The 13424-nt window shown below is 48.7% G+C and overlaps 2 protein-coding genes across 11 annotated transcripts in view; one reads left to right on the forward strand and one right to left on the reverse strand.

Annotated features, from left to right (window-relative positions):
• CCDC92 (coiled-coil domain containing 92) overlaps positions 1 to 8556 on the forward strand; it is a 32095-nt gene extending 23539 nt beyond the window's left edge. For all 10 annotated transcript variants that reach the window (XM_063085798.1, XM_063085799.1, XM_063085804.1 and 7 more), the window contains 3 exons: positions 2319 to 2465; positions 3056 to 3097; positions 7180 to 8556. In XM_063085798.1, the coding sequence (XP_062941868.1) occupies positions 2319 to 2465; positions 3056 to 3097; positions 7180 to 7955 (965 nt within the window). In that variant the 3' untranslated portion in view covers positions 7956 to 8556. The remainder of the gene's footprint in view (positions 1 to 2318; positions 2466 to 3055; positions 3098 to 7179) is intronic.
• A 1017-nt stretch (positions 8557 to 9573) lies between these two features.
• The window catches only part of DNAH10 (dynein axonemal heavy chain 10), a 148161-nt gene continuing 144310 nt past the window's right edge, over positions 9574 to 13424 (reverse strand). Inside the window, exons 76-79 of the mRNA XM_063085892.1 lie at positions 13210 to 13377; positions 11563 to 11743; positions 10277 to 10422; positions 9574 to 9720 (exon numbers count right to left, since the gene is read on the reverse strand). Of these exons, the coding sequence (XP_062941962.1) occupies positions 9574 to 9720; positions 10277 to 10422; positions 11563 to 11743; positions 13210 to 13377 (642 nt within the window). The remainder of the gene's footprint in view (positions 9721 to 10276; positions 10423 to 11562; positions 11744 to 13209; positions 13378 to 13424) is intronic.

Below are 13424 nucleotides of genomic sequence, written 5' to 3' on the forward strand. Positions count from 1 at the left end.
TAGAAATTAGCGTTCCAGGTGAGATGCTGTCATTGATGCCTGAGTGGATGACTCGGAACTGCCGAAGAGGAAGACATTGGAGGGATTGTGACTGACAGCTCAGGCAGCACTCCCGGGTTTTTCCTTCCTTTGACATCGAGGCTGTTTGGCTTTCAAGCGTTCTGCTTTGTGAGGGAAGGGTCAAGGTCAACAGGGGCTGCTCCCTCTGCAGCGGGCACGCAGTTCTGCACACTTCACTCACTGAACTTGCCGTGGTCGTAGATGGCTCCTTTGTTCAGGTCAGTGCCTCATCCCAAGGCCATGTGCTGAGCAGACAGTAGTGGGATCTCTGGAACTGTGGGGTTCCATGTAGAAATGAGTGTCTGGCCCAGTGGCCTGTACAGGAGAGCTGTGGGTACAGCAGAGGATGATCTCAGGGGCAGAAGCCTCCTCTTGTGCTCCTGCTGGAGGGCTGCACCCAGCTCTGCAGAGGAAAGCCCTGTTTGATGGAGACTCAGCTCTGGCGTCAGCTGTAGCCAGGATGTTAGGTGAGGTAGAGGCCTGGCAAATCCACCTTTGTTTCATAGAAATGGGCCTAGCAATGATAACCCTGTTATTTCACCAGCTCCCTACTGTTGGATTTTGAGTTTGTTTCCAGTCTTTTCTGACTATAAACTGTTCTGCAGGGACAAGTTTCACAGCTACTTGTTTTCACACAAAAGTAATAATTTCCCTTTGGTAGATCCCTAGAAATTATATTGCTAGTTCAAAGAGATGGTTAGTTCTAAGGCTTCTGACAGGCTTTGCCCAATTGCTGCCTGTAATGAAGTACACCAGGTAACACTCCCAGCAAAAACTGAACTTCCTGTTTCCTGATAGTCACTGCTTTCTTTTGTCATTTTCCCCCTTAACTGAAATGTCCTCTTGTTTCTCTTTATCCTGGTCCTTTTTAGGAATGTCATTGTTCACTCCCCTTCTTGAGCTTTGTGGGGTTTATTTCCCTCTCTGCATTTTCAGCTTGCGTTTGGAATGGATCCTGGGGCCTCTTCACCAGAGTGGACCACGGGAAGCTTTCTTGTGTGAATGAAAGTGTGCATCTTAAGTTCCAGTTATGAACTATTCTTAGCTCCAAAGCTAGAGTGTAAATACATCACTGATCTTACAAGTAATAAGAGTTATCAGTGTCGCCTGAAGTAGTGACAGCCCAGGTGTGTTATCAACTCCAAAATTGTCCCATCTGCCATCCTTCAATTGCACTACATACTGGAAGCCTTTTGAGAAGTGGTGTTTCCTTTTTATGGGGGGGGGAGAGGGGTGGTTCTCTGTCATAGAAAATTAGGAAAAATGCACTCTGAGGCTCTGTATTTACAAGAACAATTTATAAGCAAATAATCCACATTTTGTCCTTGGCATTTTTCAGTGCTGCATAAGGCATCTTGAATTACTTTGGTAGTCTTTCCAGAAAGACTATTGACTTCACCACACCATATTTCTCAAGTTACAGTAAAGGCGGAGAATCTGAGGCCCTGAGTGAAGTGGGATGATTGAAACCTGGGGGGGGGGGGGGGGTCAGGGGTGGTAGCAGGGTTTGAGTACAGACTCCAGACTCCCATAGCCTCCATATGGCCCCATGAGATACATTCTCAGGACACTCCCAAGAAGGATTGGGGGCTCCTCTAAGCTCTGTGAAATGCAGAGGACTTCCCTCTGGAATTCTGCCCACCTCTTTCTCCTCCTCCCTCATTGGGAGCTCTAGTTACCATCCATAGGAAACACCCAGCCCACTTCCCAGGTGCCAGGTTTTCCTGTGAGGAAGCAGTTAGTGTCAGGAAAATCTTTCAGGAGTAATTTTGGTCAATCACAGTCTGTTGAGGTTAGGTGGAATATGGAAAGGGTAGGGTTTGGAATCAGGGGCCCTGGATATGAATCCCTGCTTCATACTTCCTGGCTGTGTGACCCACAGGCTTGTTAATCCACCTTCCTTAACCTCTTCCCTCATCAGTTAAGTGTGTGATTGCTCTGTGCTGGACATAACTTGCTGTGTGCCCGGCATGGTGTTAGAGCACACACACTGAGGCCCTGGCACACAGTAGGTGCTCAGTAAGCGGAGGCTTCAGTCCCTGCCCTACGGCCTCACTGTGGTGGTTTGAATGTAGCACTGGAGCCCCCAGAGCTTCTGCCCTCCAGGCTCCACTGGTTTCTTTCTGCATTCTTCTGGGAGGAGTGCATCACTCTGCACCCAGAGCCAGGGAGGGCAGACAGAGAGCAGCCCTTCTTTCAGCTGACTGCCTTGGGATTCTCATTGTTGGGGCAGCAACCAGGGTCTGTGTTTCCTGCAGGTCACCTGGATGTCAGCATGGCAGCCACAAACCTGGAGAACCAGTTGCACAGTGCACAGAAGAACCTCTTGTTTCTTCAGCGTGAGCACGCCAGCACGCTCAAGGGGCTGCACGCCGAGATCAGGCGGCTGCAGCAACACTGCACAGGTACCCCTGCGATGGCAGGGTGGGGAGTGGGGGGATAGGGGTTCCAGGGCCTCTGCCATAGAGCACAGCAGAGCCCATTGTCAGGACAGTGGCAGAGTGGCCAGATCAGAAGCTGGGCCAGGCTCACTCTCCCCCAACTCCCATACTGATGTGTTCCACCTGTGAATGCCTTTCCTGGCCCCCATTTCTTAATCCAAATGCACTGAGCATAAAGCTGCAAAGCCTTTTCTTGACATACTGAGGACTTTAAAAATTAAAATACAGTGGTTGGAACTTACAACACATTTTGGAATCGGTAACCAGAGGTGTAGCCTGTGTAATGTATAGAGCAAACTACTTGCTAATTTTGGATTATTGGGATGTGTTTTGGGGAAATGGGGAAGGGGGTTCTTTGGGGAAGGAAGTTCTCTTCTTAACCTTTGCGGCACTGATATTTGTGCTGTTCTCACACTTGCCTCTAATGCTGCCAAAGCCTGCTCTATCTGCGCAGGACTCACTGGCTAATCATGGGAATCAGTTCTGCATTTTTGGAGCGATGAAGGTTTTGAAATCTACTGCAACAAAATTAATGTATAAAATTTCCTTTTTAGATTTAACATATGAGCTGACACTTAAAACTTCTGAGCAGACAGGTAAGAACTTCTCCCCAAAAGTTAGTGACGACATCATTTCCTTCTGTGGTACACATTGCTGCTGTTTGTTTTCACTCATTAACACATTTAGAACAAAACACGTTTTCTATGAAGAGTTGCACACATGGCCAGAGCTCTCTAGGAAAAGATGAGAATGAAGAGTGATTATCAGTGGGTCGGGGGATGAGTGATTTTATTTTCTTTTGATTGACATGTACATTTGGAATGTCTATTATATGCTTTTCTGGATTTTCTGATTTGTCTGCAATGAATGTGTGTTCCTCTTATAATCAAGAAATGAAATTATATATGATTTAAACCTGAAAGAAAGAGGAGGAGCAGGGCTGGGCTGAATGGCCCACTCCCCTGTGTCTCTAGAGCTCAGCATGGAGCCTGGCAGAAAGCATGTGCTCTGGAAATGCTGGCCAGGTGAGGGATCACATGACCAGACAGCCTCAAAGGATCTTTGACCATCTTTCTCTGGGCTGCAGTCCCAGAAACACTTCCCCCATCAGAATCTTCAGGGACCTCAGGGAACCCCAAAGACTGTCTGCTGAAGACAGCTGGAGCAGAAGAGACGAAACCTGGGCCTTCCCAAGGGCCTCTGTGCCTGCTGCAAATGGCCTGCTCCCCAGAACAGGGTGAGGATTTAGAATGTGCAGAATCTGCATTTGAGTCAAGACTCCTTTTCTAAATAGGCTTTACAATGGCAGCTATTATTCATGAGAGTGTCTGATTCCATGTAAACAACATGAACCATTTCCACTGAGTTTTAGTGTATTACTGAGCACTAATTTTTCCATTTGTGTTACTTGTATTACGTTTTCCTAAGTGCTCCTTTCAGGAGCCAAGACATCTTTTTTGTCTATGTGTGGTAGAGAAGGCACTGTCAGGCTTCATGGGGCCTTGAAACAGCCTACCCTCAGGGGTCTCCCTAGAGAGGAAGGATACCAGGATCCTCCCCCGCAACCCCTGTGGCCAGGAGCTGGGCCCCCTCAGGAGAACAGGATTTCCGCCTGAAGCTGGGGACCCCCATCCATTACCCCTGCCATGACTGAGACCTTTAGGTGTCCATGTCATGAAAACCAGGGCATCCTCACTCTCCATCCCCTCTTGGCCAGGCTAATCTGAAGAAGCACAGGTCCTGCATTTTGGCCTCTCCAGTTGAGGGTCTGAACCCTAAGTCCCAAGGCCACCTGGCATAGTCCTCTCATCAGCAACAGGATCTTTTGGTAATGATTCGCAAAGGGTGTGTCTTAGAAGGGAAGCCATTTGAAAAGCTTCTCAGGTGGTTCTGGTAAGGGCATCTCCCTTCCCCAGTGGTGAAAATCATTGCTTTACATCATTAGTGCACCCACAATGTGCCAAGTTCTAAGAAGCTGTAGGACACAGGTTAAAAATACAGATTCCTGGATTCCCTCCCCTGGAGCCTGGGATTCCAAAAGTCTGGGAGGGGCCCTGGGAGCCTATGTGCTTAAAAAGTGCTACAGTGATTTAAGGCTCAGGCAGGCTTGGGAAGTACTGCTTTTGGTGATAAAGAGCATTGCTGCCATGAGCTCAGTGTGCATAAAGCATTCATGGGGAAGACTCAGTTTTCTAGAAAGGGTGTGTGGGAGGAGGTGGTAGAGTAGAGCTTCCTGTAAAGCGTGGAGAACTGGCAAAACAAGAGGTGCTGATTCATAGGAGTGATTGACACCAAAGAGCAGCTTTCTAGAGTCTGGGAATGGAGAATCAGTTGTACCAGCTCCTTCCCTCAGTAGCCCCGCTAAGTCAGGGCCCACAGATGTCCAGAGCCAGGGCTGTACCCTGAGAGGAGAGAGCAGCACAACAAGGTTATTGCAAGGAAGAGTGATAAGGATATGTCTGTCCAGTAACAGCCTCTCCTAGGACCATATGGCTGACAAGAACAGCAGCTTTACTGTTAGTGAGCCTCAGGTCCACAGCTCTGCTCCAACTTGGAGGAGCTGTGCTGCCTTTGGCAAGTTCTTTAAAGTCTCTGAACCTGCATCTTCATTTCACAGGTGCCCCACATGTGCTAGTTCACAGCCTGTCCACCCAGGCCTTCTGCCTTCATGGACTGCTCCCTTAAGCTGCCCTTTATAGGGTACAAGCAAAGCCCAGGGAGAGCCTTGTTCTCAGATGTTCCGGACATCAGTCAGCCCTCTACAGCACTGCCTGGGGAAAGAAAAAGCCCAGGTTGTTCATGTGGGGATGTAGCTGAAAGCCTGAGGTCACAGGCTTTCCTCAGAGGTAGGCTATGGCCACTGTCCACCTGTATGTGGGCTGGAAGCATAGACCCTGCATCAGACAAGGGGCGTTGCAGGGCTGAGCCCATATGGTCAGGCTCCCGGGCCTCACAGATGGCTTTAGAGCCACATGTGTATGTCTCTGTCACTCTCTTTATGTCTGAAACTGCATTTCAGAATCCATTGTTCTTCTCTTTGGTCAAAAGAAACGCCTCATGAAAATAGCATTACATTCATCCTTTCTAGGGAGATCACATACATGGACACAGGTTTTTAAAATACATAATTCACCAGCAGTGAGCTTGTAACGTACACGTGCTCTGCACAGTCCAAGTGTAGTTGCCCGCAGGGCTTGGGGAGCTCAGAGTCTGGCATACAGCATGCTGCAGAATTTGCTGGCTCAGGCAGGTGGGGAACTGCCCAAAGAGGTGAACAGACAGAGGCTCAGGGGATACGTCTCGGGGGTAGTAGGGTTTGTACAGGAAGGATGGATGTGTAGGTCTGGCGTGAGGTCAAAGATGGAGGTTACAATAAAGACAGATCAAGAGGAGGAGGCTGGGGGTGGGTGGAAGCTTAGGGTCTACGCGGGGGGCAGATAACGTTGGTGACAGACTGAGGAATTGGAAGGCATCTGGCATTTTGGATGTTATCAGGCAGTGAGGAGCCAGTATTGAACAGGGGATGGACTGAAGGAAGACCAGAGGGGAGGCGGGAAGCAGGAGCAGGGAGGGACTGGAGAGCAGGCAAGTCACTGACAGAGGCTGTGGGCATGAGCATTGTAAGGGAGGAAGGGCGAAGATGGCCTGTGACATTTCTAGATTCAGTCTAATTGGGAAAATAAAGTGTGGGAAGAGGAGCAGATACTTAGACTGGAGGGATCTGATGGACCACTACTTATGGAGTAGATGCTCAGGAGACACTCAGGAGCCGACACTCAAGGTGAGTTCCAGATCAGCAAGGAAGAGTCTAGAAAGGAGTGGACAGCTCACGACTTCCTAGAAGCCAGCTGAGGAACAAGGCCAGCCAGGCAGCATGAGGAGAAGCGGGGTGGTAGCACAGGGTCCCAAGCCAAGGGCGCCTAGTACTGTGAGCTAGTGTGAGATGGAGGCACTTGGGGCCAGGGCCTGCAGGTCACTAGAGGAGTGGGAGGACGAGTGGCTGCCACTTGCTGAACGATGAGATTAGGGCAGGCTCCCAAGGGACGGTAGAAGCAGGGAGCAGCCTGTGGTGTTAGGGGAGGTGGGCAGGCAGTGAGAAGCTGAGGACAGCTGGGACAGGAGACAAGAGAGGGAGGGAGACCAGTGGTGGAGGAGAAGTGACAGCCTGACCTCCCTTCTCATCTTAACTTCAGAGTTTTGTGTTTTAGACATGGAGAATTCTTTCTACATTTTGAGTTTCAAAGTAGTGCTTTGAATGTAGCAGGCATGTAAGGAACGCCACCTGAGCAGACAGCTGAATATTTCTAACAGTTTAATCCTAAGTATTTAGTGAAGTCCAATACTCTCTGACATTGCCTGTTTTAACATAAGCATTTTTAAAATTTGGAAACATTCTTTTTGCCATAAGCCAGAGAACTAAGAGCTGGAAGGGGCCTCAGAGACCACCTATCTCCCAGCCTTTCGTAAGGGCAGCAAGGCCTTTCCCCAGGATCCCACAGCCCTGCCCTCCATGTGGCCTCTGTGCACCCTGTTCCTCATACTCGCCCCACCTGAGAAGGTGACAGCAGCCTAGACAGGGCCCTCTCCTCCACACGGAAGGTCTGCCTGCCCCACAGGCCTAGCGCCTCTGCCTTAATCTGGTGGGTTCTTCATCTGTTTCCTCGGCTTATTCTCCCAGGAGACGGATCTTCTAGAAGCAGTGAACTAAAGAAAAGATGTGAAGAACTGGAAGCTCAACTAAAAGTCAAAGAGAATGAAAATAATGAGTTGCTGAAAGAACTGGAGCAGAAGAACGCGATGATCATGGTGCTGGAGAACACCATCAAGGAGCGAGAGAAGAAGTACCTGGAGGAGCTGAAGGTGAAAAGCCACAAGCTGAACATGCTGTGCAGCGAGCTGGAGCAGCGGGCCGGCACTGTCGCCTACCTGACCGCGCAGCTGCATGCCGCCAAGAAGAAGCTTGTCAGCTCCAGTGGCACTGTGGACGCCAGCCCCTCGGGGAGCCCCGTGCTGGCCAGCTACAAGCCAGCACCCCCTAAAGACAAGCTGCCCGAAACGCCTCGCCGTCGCATGAAAAAGAGCCTCTCTGCGCCCCTGCACCCAGAATTCGAAGAGGTCTACAGATTTGGGGCCGAGAGCCGGAAACTGCTTTTGCGTGAACCAGTGGATGCCATGCCTGACCCCACCCCATTTCTGCTGGCCAGGGAGTCTGCCGAGGTCCACCTCATCAAAGAGAGGCCCCTCGTCATCCCCCCCATTGCTTCTGACCGCAGCGCCAGTGAGCAGCACAGCCCGGCCCACGAGAAGCAGCACAGGGCCCACGTTGGGGTGGCTCATCGGATCCACCACGTGACCCCGCCGCAGGCCCAGCCCGAAGTGGAGACGCTGGCGGTCGACCAGGTGCACGGAGGTAAAGTGGTGAGGAAGCACTCAGGGACGGACAGAACTGTGTGAGGCCTGCGGGCCACCGCCACACTCCTCCTGCGATGCACTGTGACCACTACTAGGAAAACTCATCCACACCTTTTTTTTTTTAATTCCCATGCATGCCAAATTTTTTTCAGACCTGTCAACTGATTCTTCTCCTCCTGCTCCTCTTGCCCTCTTACTGACACCAAATTATGATCGTGCTCCTGCTGCAGAAAACGTATTTACTAATTGCTGTGGCAAAACACCTGTGTGTCCAACCGCTTGCTTCTAATCCCACTCTGTGTAATCTAAGTGCGCTCGTGGGCAAAGCACAGGCCACAGGCTGCATCGCTACTCAGTTAGTCACACGCCTAATTATGTCGGAGCAATACATATCAACCTTGACCTATCTCCCCAGTTTCCAGGGCAGCCTATCGGAGCAGCCCCACTCCCTCCTGGAGACTCTTGTAACCTCCTGACAAACCTTTCCCAGGGTGGCACCGATCACCGAGCAGCTGTATGTGTATATCACAAGGAACTAAATAAGATAACGTTATTCCTCCATAGCACCACAACCTGAATGTGTGTTCATATTTTTTTGTTTTATCCAAAATGTTCAAGATCCCAACAAACTTTATTTTCTAAACCGGCCTTCTTTCTGTTTTGTGTCTTTTATTAAACCACCTGATGGAGGGATGGGAGGAGATTTTGGGAGGGAGAGGAGCAGGTCCCCAGCGGTAACTCATGCTTTCTCACTGCCAGAGCTGTTCCTTAGAATGTTCTGAGGTTCTGGCAAAAGCTATTTTTGCCTGCTACTGGCCTCTGCCCTTCTGTCCTTCTAGTGCTCAGCCCTGCCATCCCTCATGGAGTATAGCCACTCCTTACCCCCAGCAGGTGTGGTGTGCAGAGGGAAGAGATGCCCAGTGGCTACTGGTCACAGAGGTTCTAAGTCTGTGCCTGACCCCACACAGACCCAGGCAGGTTGGGGGTAGGCGCTCACATAGGAACAAAACACTAAGCTCAGCAGCCTCATGGGCATCCTGGCAGGCCAGAGCCAGAGGAGCTGGGGCCAGAGAGTTCTGGAAGGGAGAGAAGTGGCTATAGGTGAGTGACTCTGTCCACCTCTACTCTGTGCCCCACATCATCAGCCCAGCCTGCCACCAGCTCATGTTGGGTGCGGGGGCAGGGAGGGGTCACTCTGCCTGACCCCACTCAGAAGCAGCCTCAGCCTTCCAAGTAGACAAGCTCTTGCCAAAAAGGGGCATCTGCTGAAACAGAGCTGGAGTGTCAGAAACACACCTTTGGAAATTTACATTAGGATTCTCACCTGTGCCCGTGACATGCCAGGCACTTTTGCTTAATAGTGTTTCCTCTGAGAACGAAAAGAAAATGCAACACATCTTAAAATGCTCTCTAGTATTTACTTTTTAGTTGAATACACAGAGTCCTTAAAAAGGTGGTTTAAAAACAAAACCATTCAGGTTAATTTGTAAGGAAAGGGATTTAAATGGCTGATATCAAATGAAAGTCAGTGTCAATGCCCCTCCTGCATCTTGAGAGGCCCAAAGAAATGACAGCAGACTTGATCGTTCTTCACAAGTCCCCAGTGTATCCATCACCAGCCAGACGTAGAGTCCGTTAGCCAGTTTTCTTGGCCCAAGGGTTAATCAGAATTCAAGGTGAGGCATACCCCTTGCAGCACCCAGTGAGAAATGTGCTTTGTAGTAAATAGATCAGCTTCAAAAACCAAGCCAACTCCCATGGCGTTCCTTCTCATGGAGGTGGTATAGACAGGTGTCCGGAAGGTGTTCTGCAAGGGAAGGGCAAGTGAGACACCCCCAGGGACAGAGGAGAAAGCTGATTACGTGCAAGGGGTGACAGCTTAATCTAAGTGCCCAGAGTACACAGCTGTGTCTGCGAACACACACGTGGCTGAGGCTCTGCAGAACCATCCCCCGCAACTTAACAGAGACTGGGATTCACACAGACACCCTCGTTAAAAGTGGATCCTGGCCAAGGCAGAGTAGAAGGCGCCTGCTGTCCACACCAGATATAACTACTTTATGATTCAAGTAATGCCCGCAGAATTTCACAAGAAGGGAGGGAGTCTCTCTTTTGCCTGGACCATGGGATCTAAACTTGAACCTGATACCTGTGGAATGATCCACATCCACACGTATGTGCATCCGTGCATTTTCCCAGGAAGTGGCTCCAGAGCTTTCATCATGTGTCCAAGGCTTCCCCAACCCATAGATGTTAAGTGCCCCATTTTAAAAGGCGTGGTGACTATTGGAAACCATGTCATCTATAACTATAGTGGGAAGAAAAAGGGCCCCGGTACCAGCAGAGAGGGAATTGGTCTCCACCTGCAGTTTGAGGCGATGGGCTTCAATGGGGATGATCTTCAGAATCGGCAGGTCCACAACCAGCACCTTGGGTTTGCTCTTGACAAGACATCCTCTCTCTATATCCCAGTCAGCACCTTCCAGGTAGAGTCCTGAGACAAAGCATCCTAGAGATACCAGGAAGAGACCAGATATACACAGAGGCATGTGCAGTCCTGCTGTGTAACAGCTCTATCTGGGGTACCCACAGAACGTACACAGAAATGACTGGCTGGCTTTCCTCCCCAGATGCACTAAGGACACAGTGCAGGCCTTTCTCATCATTTCTGTCCTGCCCACCCTCCTTTTTTAGAGGAACAACTCAGGAGATACTGAAGATCCCAAGAGCCTCCCCATGGCCCCAGAGAAGTGGGTGAGAGGCGTTGCCTTCCCCCAGCTGGGCCTATCATACCCTCTCCCCAGGAATGTGGCATCAAGGCACACAGACTTGGACAACATCAGGCCCTTAGGCTACACAGATGGGTAGCACCAGGGTGGAGTTGGCGCCACGGCAATCCCAACTCCCCCATGAGTCACAGTGGTGGGGGCAGGAACAGGAAGCCTCGCAGAGAAAGTGGCCTCTGGGAAAGACAGCCTGGCAGACATGCAGAGAGTAGCAGAGAAGAGGACAATCACTTGCCCCAGAGAGAGTAACACCCCAGACACTTGCCAGTTTCTCAGAGTCCTAGCTGAACTTCTGCAGCTGGGACCTGTGAGAGTCCCTGAATCTTTACCATAAATCCCCTCTCCTTATGCTAGCTCAAGAGGGCTTTTGTCCTTGCAGTTAAATGGCCTCTGACTAAGACAACATGGCCCCAGGGGAAACATCATTTGCAGCTATCATTTGCATAGTCAGTAATCGTGTCTAAGGGACCTGAAGTTATAGCTTAATTTAATGGTTCCAACCAAGTCCGCACTGCTCTCTGGCTTCCATGCCCCTGGCCCCTCAAGGTATACAGGGACGCCACCTGGCAACCTAATTCTTTGCAAGAGCTAATTTTGACCTAGGAGCACATTTTCCATGAACTAGAATGGTGGACATGACTCAGGTCTCCCCTGACATCAACCCTAGCTGGTCTCAGCGGAGAAGCTTGAGGACAAACCTATGCATTCACCCTCAGAGATGTCCAGACATAGGTGGTGAACAAACACAGTTACATGGCCTGGCCCACCTTGGTCCACACTATACTTGTCCCTTTGAACTGGGGATGGCTCAGGGAGAGAAATCCTAAATGAGAGGTTATGTATGCACACCAAATTGACTGTACCTTGTCCTGCCCGCTCATTCACTTCGTCTGCATCTTGGAACTTGGTCACTTGTGTGAACAAGGTGGAACGGTCCAGTGGCCAGCCGTTCCTCCGACAGGTGGCCTGCACCAGGGCCGTGAGGTAAGATTCTGGGATGTGTAGCCCCGAGAGCCACATCACACTGGGCTCACCCTCAGTGACCTGTAGAGAATGGAGGGCAAATTGTGGGAGCCAGGGGCTGCCATCAAGGCCAGGATTAAGGCTGACCATAGAAGCTCGGTGTGTGATAAAGTCATATTTCACCTCAGTGGCAAAAAGATGGTCATAGAACAATTGGCAGCCCATTTGCAAAATTCCAAATTTGGCACTGTCATATTCCAGATGGAGCAAAGGATTAAATATAAAAATGAAACCACAAAAGTACCGGAACAAGTCTCCAGTGAATGTTTTCATAATCTTGGAGTAGGGACTACAAAGCCCAGAAGCCATAAAAGAAAAGACTGATTCATTTGACTACATAAAAATTTAAAACTTTTCTATGGAAAAATACCATAAGCAAAGTCAAAAGATTTTTATGACAAGCAGGGAAAAATATTTGCAATACCCGCAGACAAAGGGCTAATTTCTCTGATATACAAAGAGCTCTTAAAAATCAATGAAAGAGATGGAGATGTCAATAAAAATGAAATCAAGATACAAAAAGACAATTCACAGAAAAAGAAATACAAAATGTCTATAAGCATGTAAAATACACTCAGCCTGCCCATAATTAAAAAAAAGCAAAGCAAAATGGTATTATTTTCACCTATCAGGTATTATTTTTCACCTATCAGGAAAATATTAAGAATACACAGGTTTGCAAAGAGGTGAGGAAATAATCACTCTCATATATTGTGGTTCAACTTCTCTAGAGAACTCTGATAGAGCTATCAAAATTTAAAATGCACACACTCTGATCCAACTCTTCATTCTCATGCGTTGGAATTTAGCCATGGAATATACTCATATATATAGACATGTGCACCAGAATGTTCTTTGTACTAGCAAAAAAGTATATGGTAACCACATAAATGCCCATCAATAGGAGAAAAGATATGGAATATTTGTAAAACGGAATACTCTAAGAAGGATGAGATCCATATGTGCCAATATGGAACAGTTGCCAAGATATACTCTTAGATAAAATAAAGTATGTATACCATTCTTCAAAGTCTTAAAAACAAAAAAGAAAGGAAGGAAGAGAAAGAAAGAAAGAAAGAAAGAATCACAATAATACATTAAATTTTCAAATATAAGAGAACAGATCTGTGGTTATTAGAGGTGGGAAAGGGGGCGAGGGGAAGGGAGTCGGCTGGTGAGAAACTAGTAAAGGGTCACAAAGATTAAGTTTTGTAAACGTGAGTATACTAATTATACTGATTTGATCACCACATATTGTACACATCTTGATATTCGATTCTGTACCCCACAAAGATATATAATCAATAAAAAAAAAAAAAGATACGGGTATGCTTGTAGAATCTGAGAACATTTTTAGAGCAACCAATAAACTTTAACAGAGGTTAAATAAACTGTAACTGGGGAATGGGTACAGGGGGTTGGGAGGTGGGCTGAGGGAGTCCAGGCTGACCCTTGAACTGGCAAAGAGACTGCTGCCCATCACTTACCCACAACGTGTACTGGCTGAATCGCCGCAGGAAGTAGACCATCCAGTGACCAAGGGACTTTAAGGTGTCAGGGGCAAGCTTTCTCCAGATGTTAGGGATATGCCCGATAAAAAGAGACTTGGCAACATCATCTAACTCACTGCTCATTCCAACTTCTCCAGCCAAGGCCTGTTTCCAGAAGCAAGAGCAATCAGGCAAGACTGTATCGGAAACCC

This window comes from Cynocephalus volans, chromosome 2 (genome assembly GCF_027409185.1).
Source record: "Cynocephalus volans isolate mCynVol1 chromosome 2, mCynVol1.pri, whole genome shotgun sequence".
NCBI lineage: Eukaryota > Metazoa > Chordata > Mammalia > Dermoptera > Cynocephalidae > Cynocephalus > Cynocephalus volans.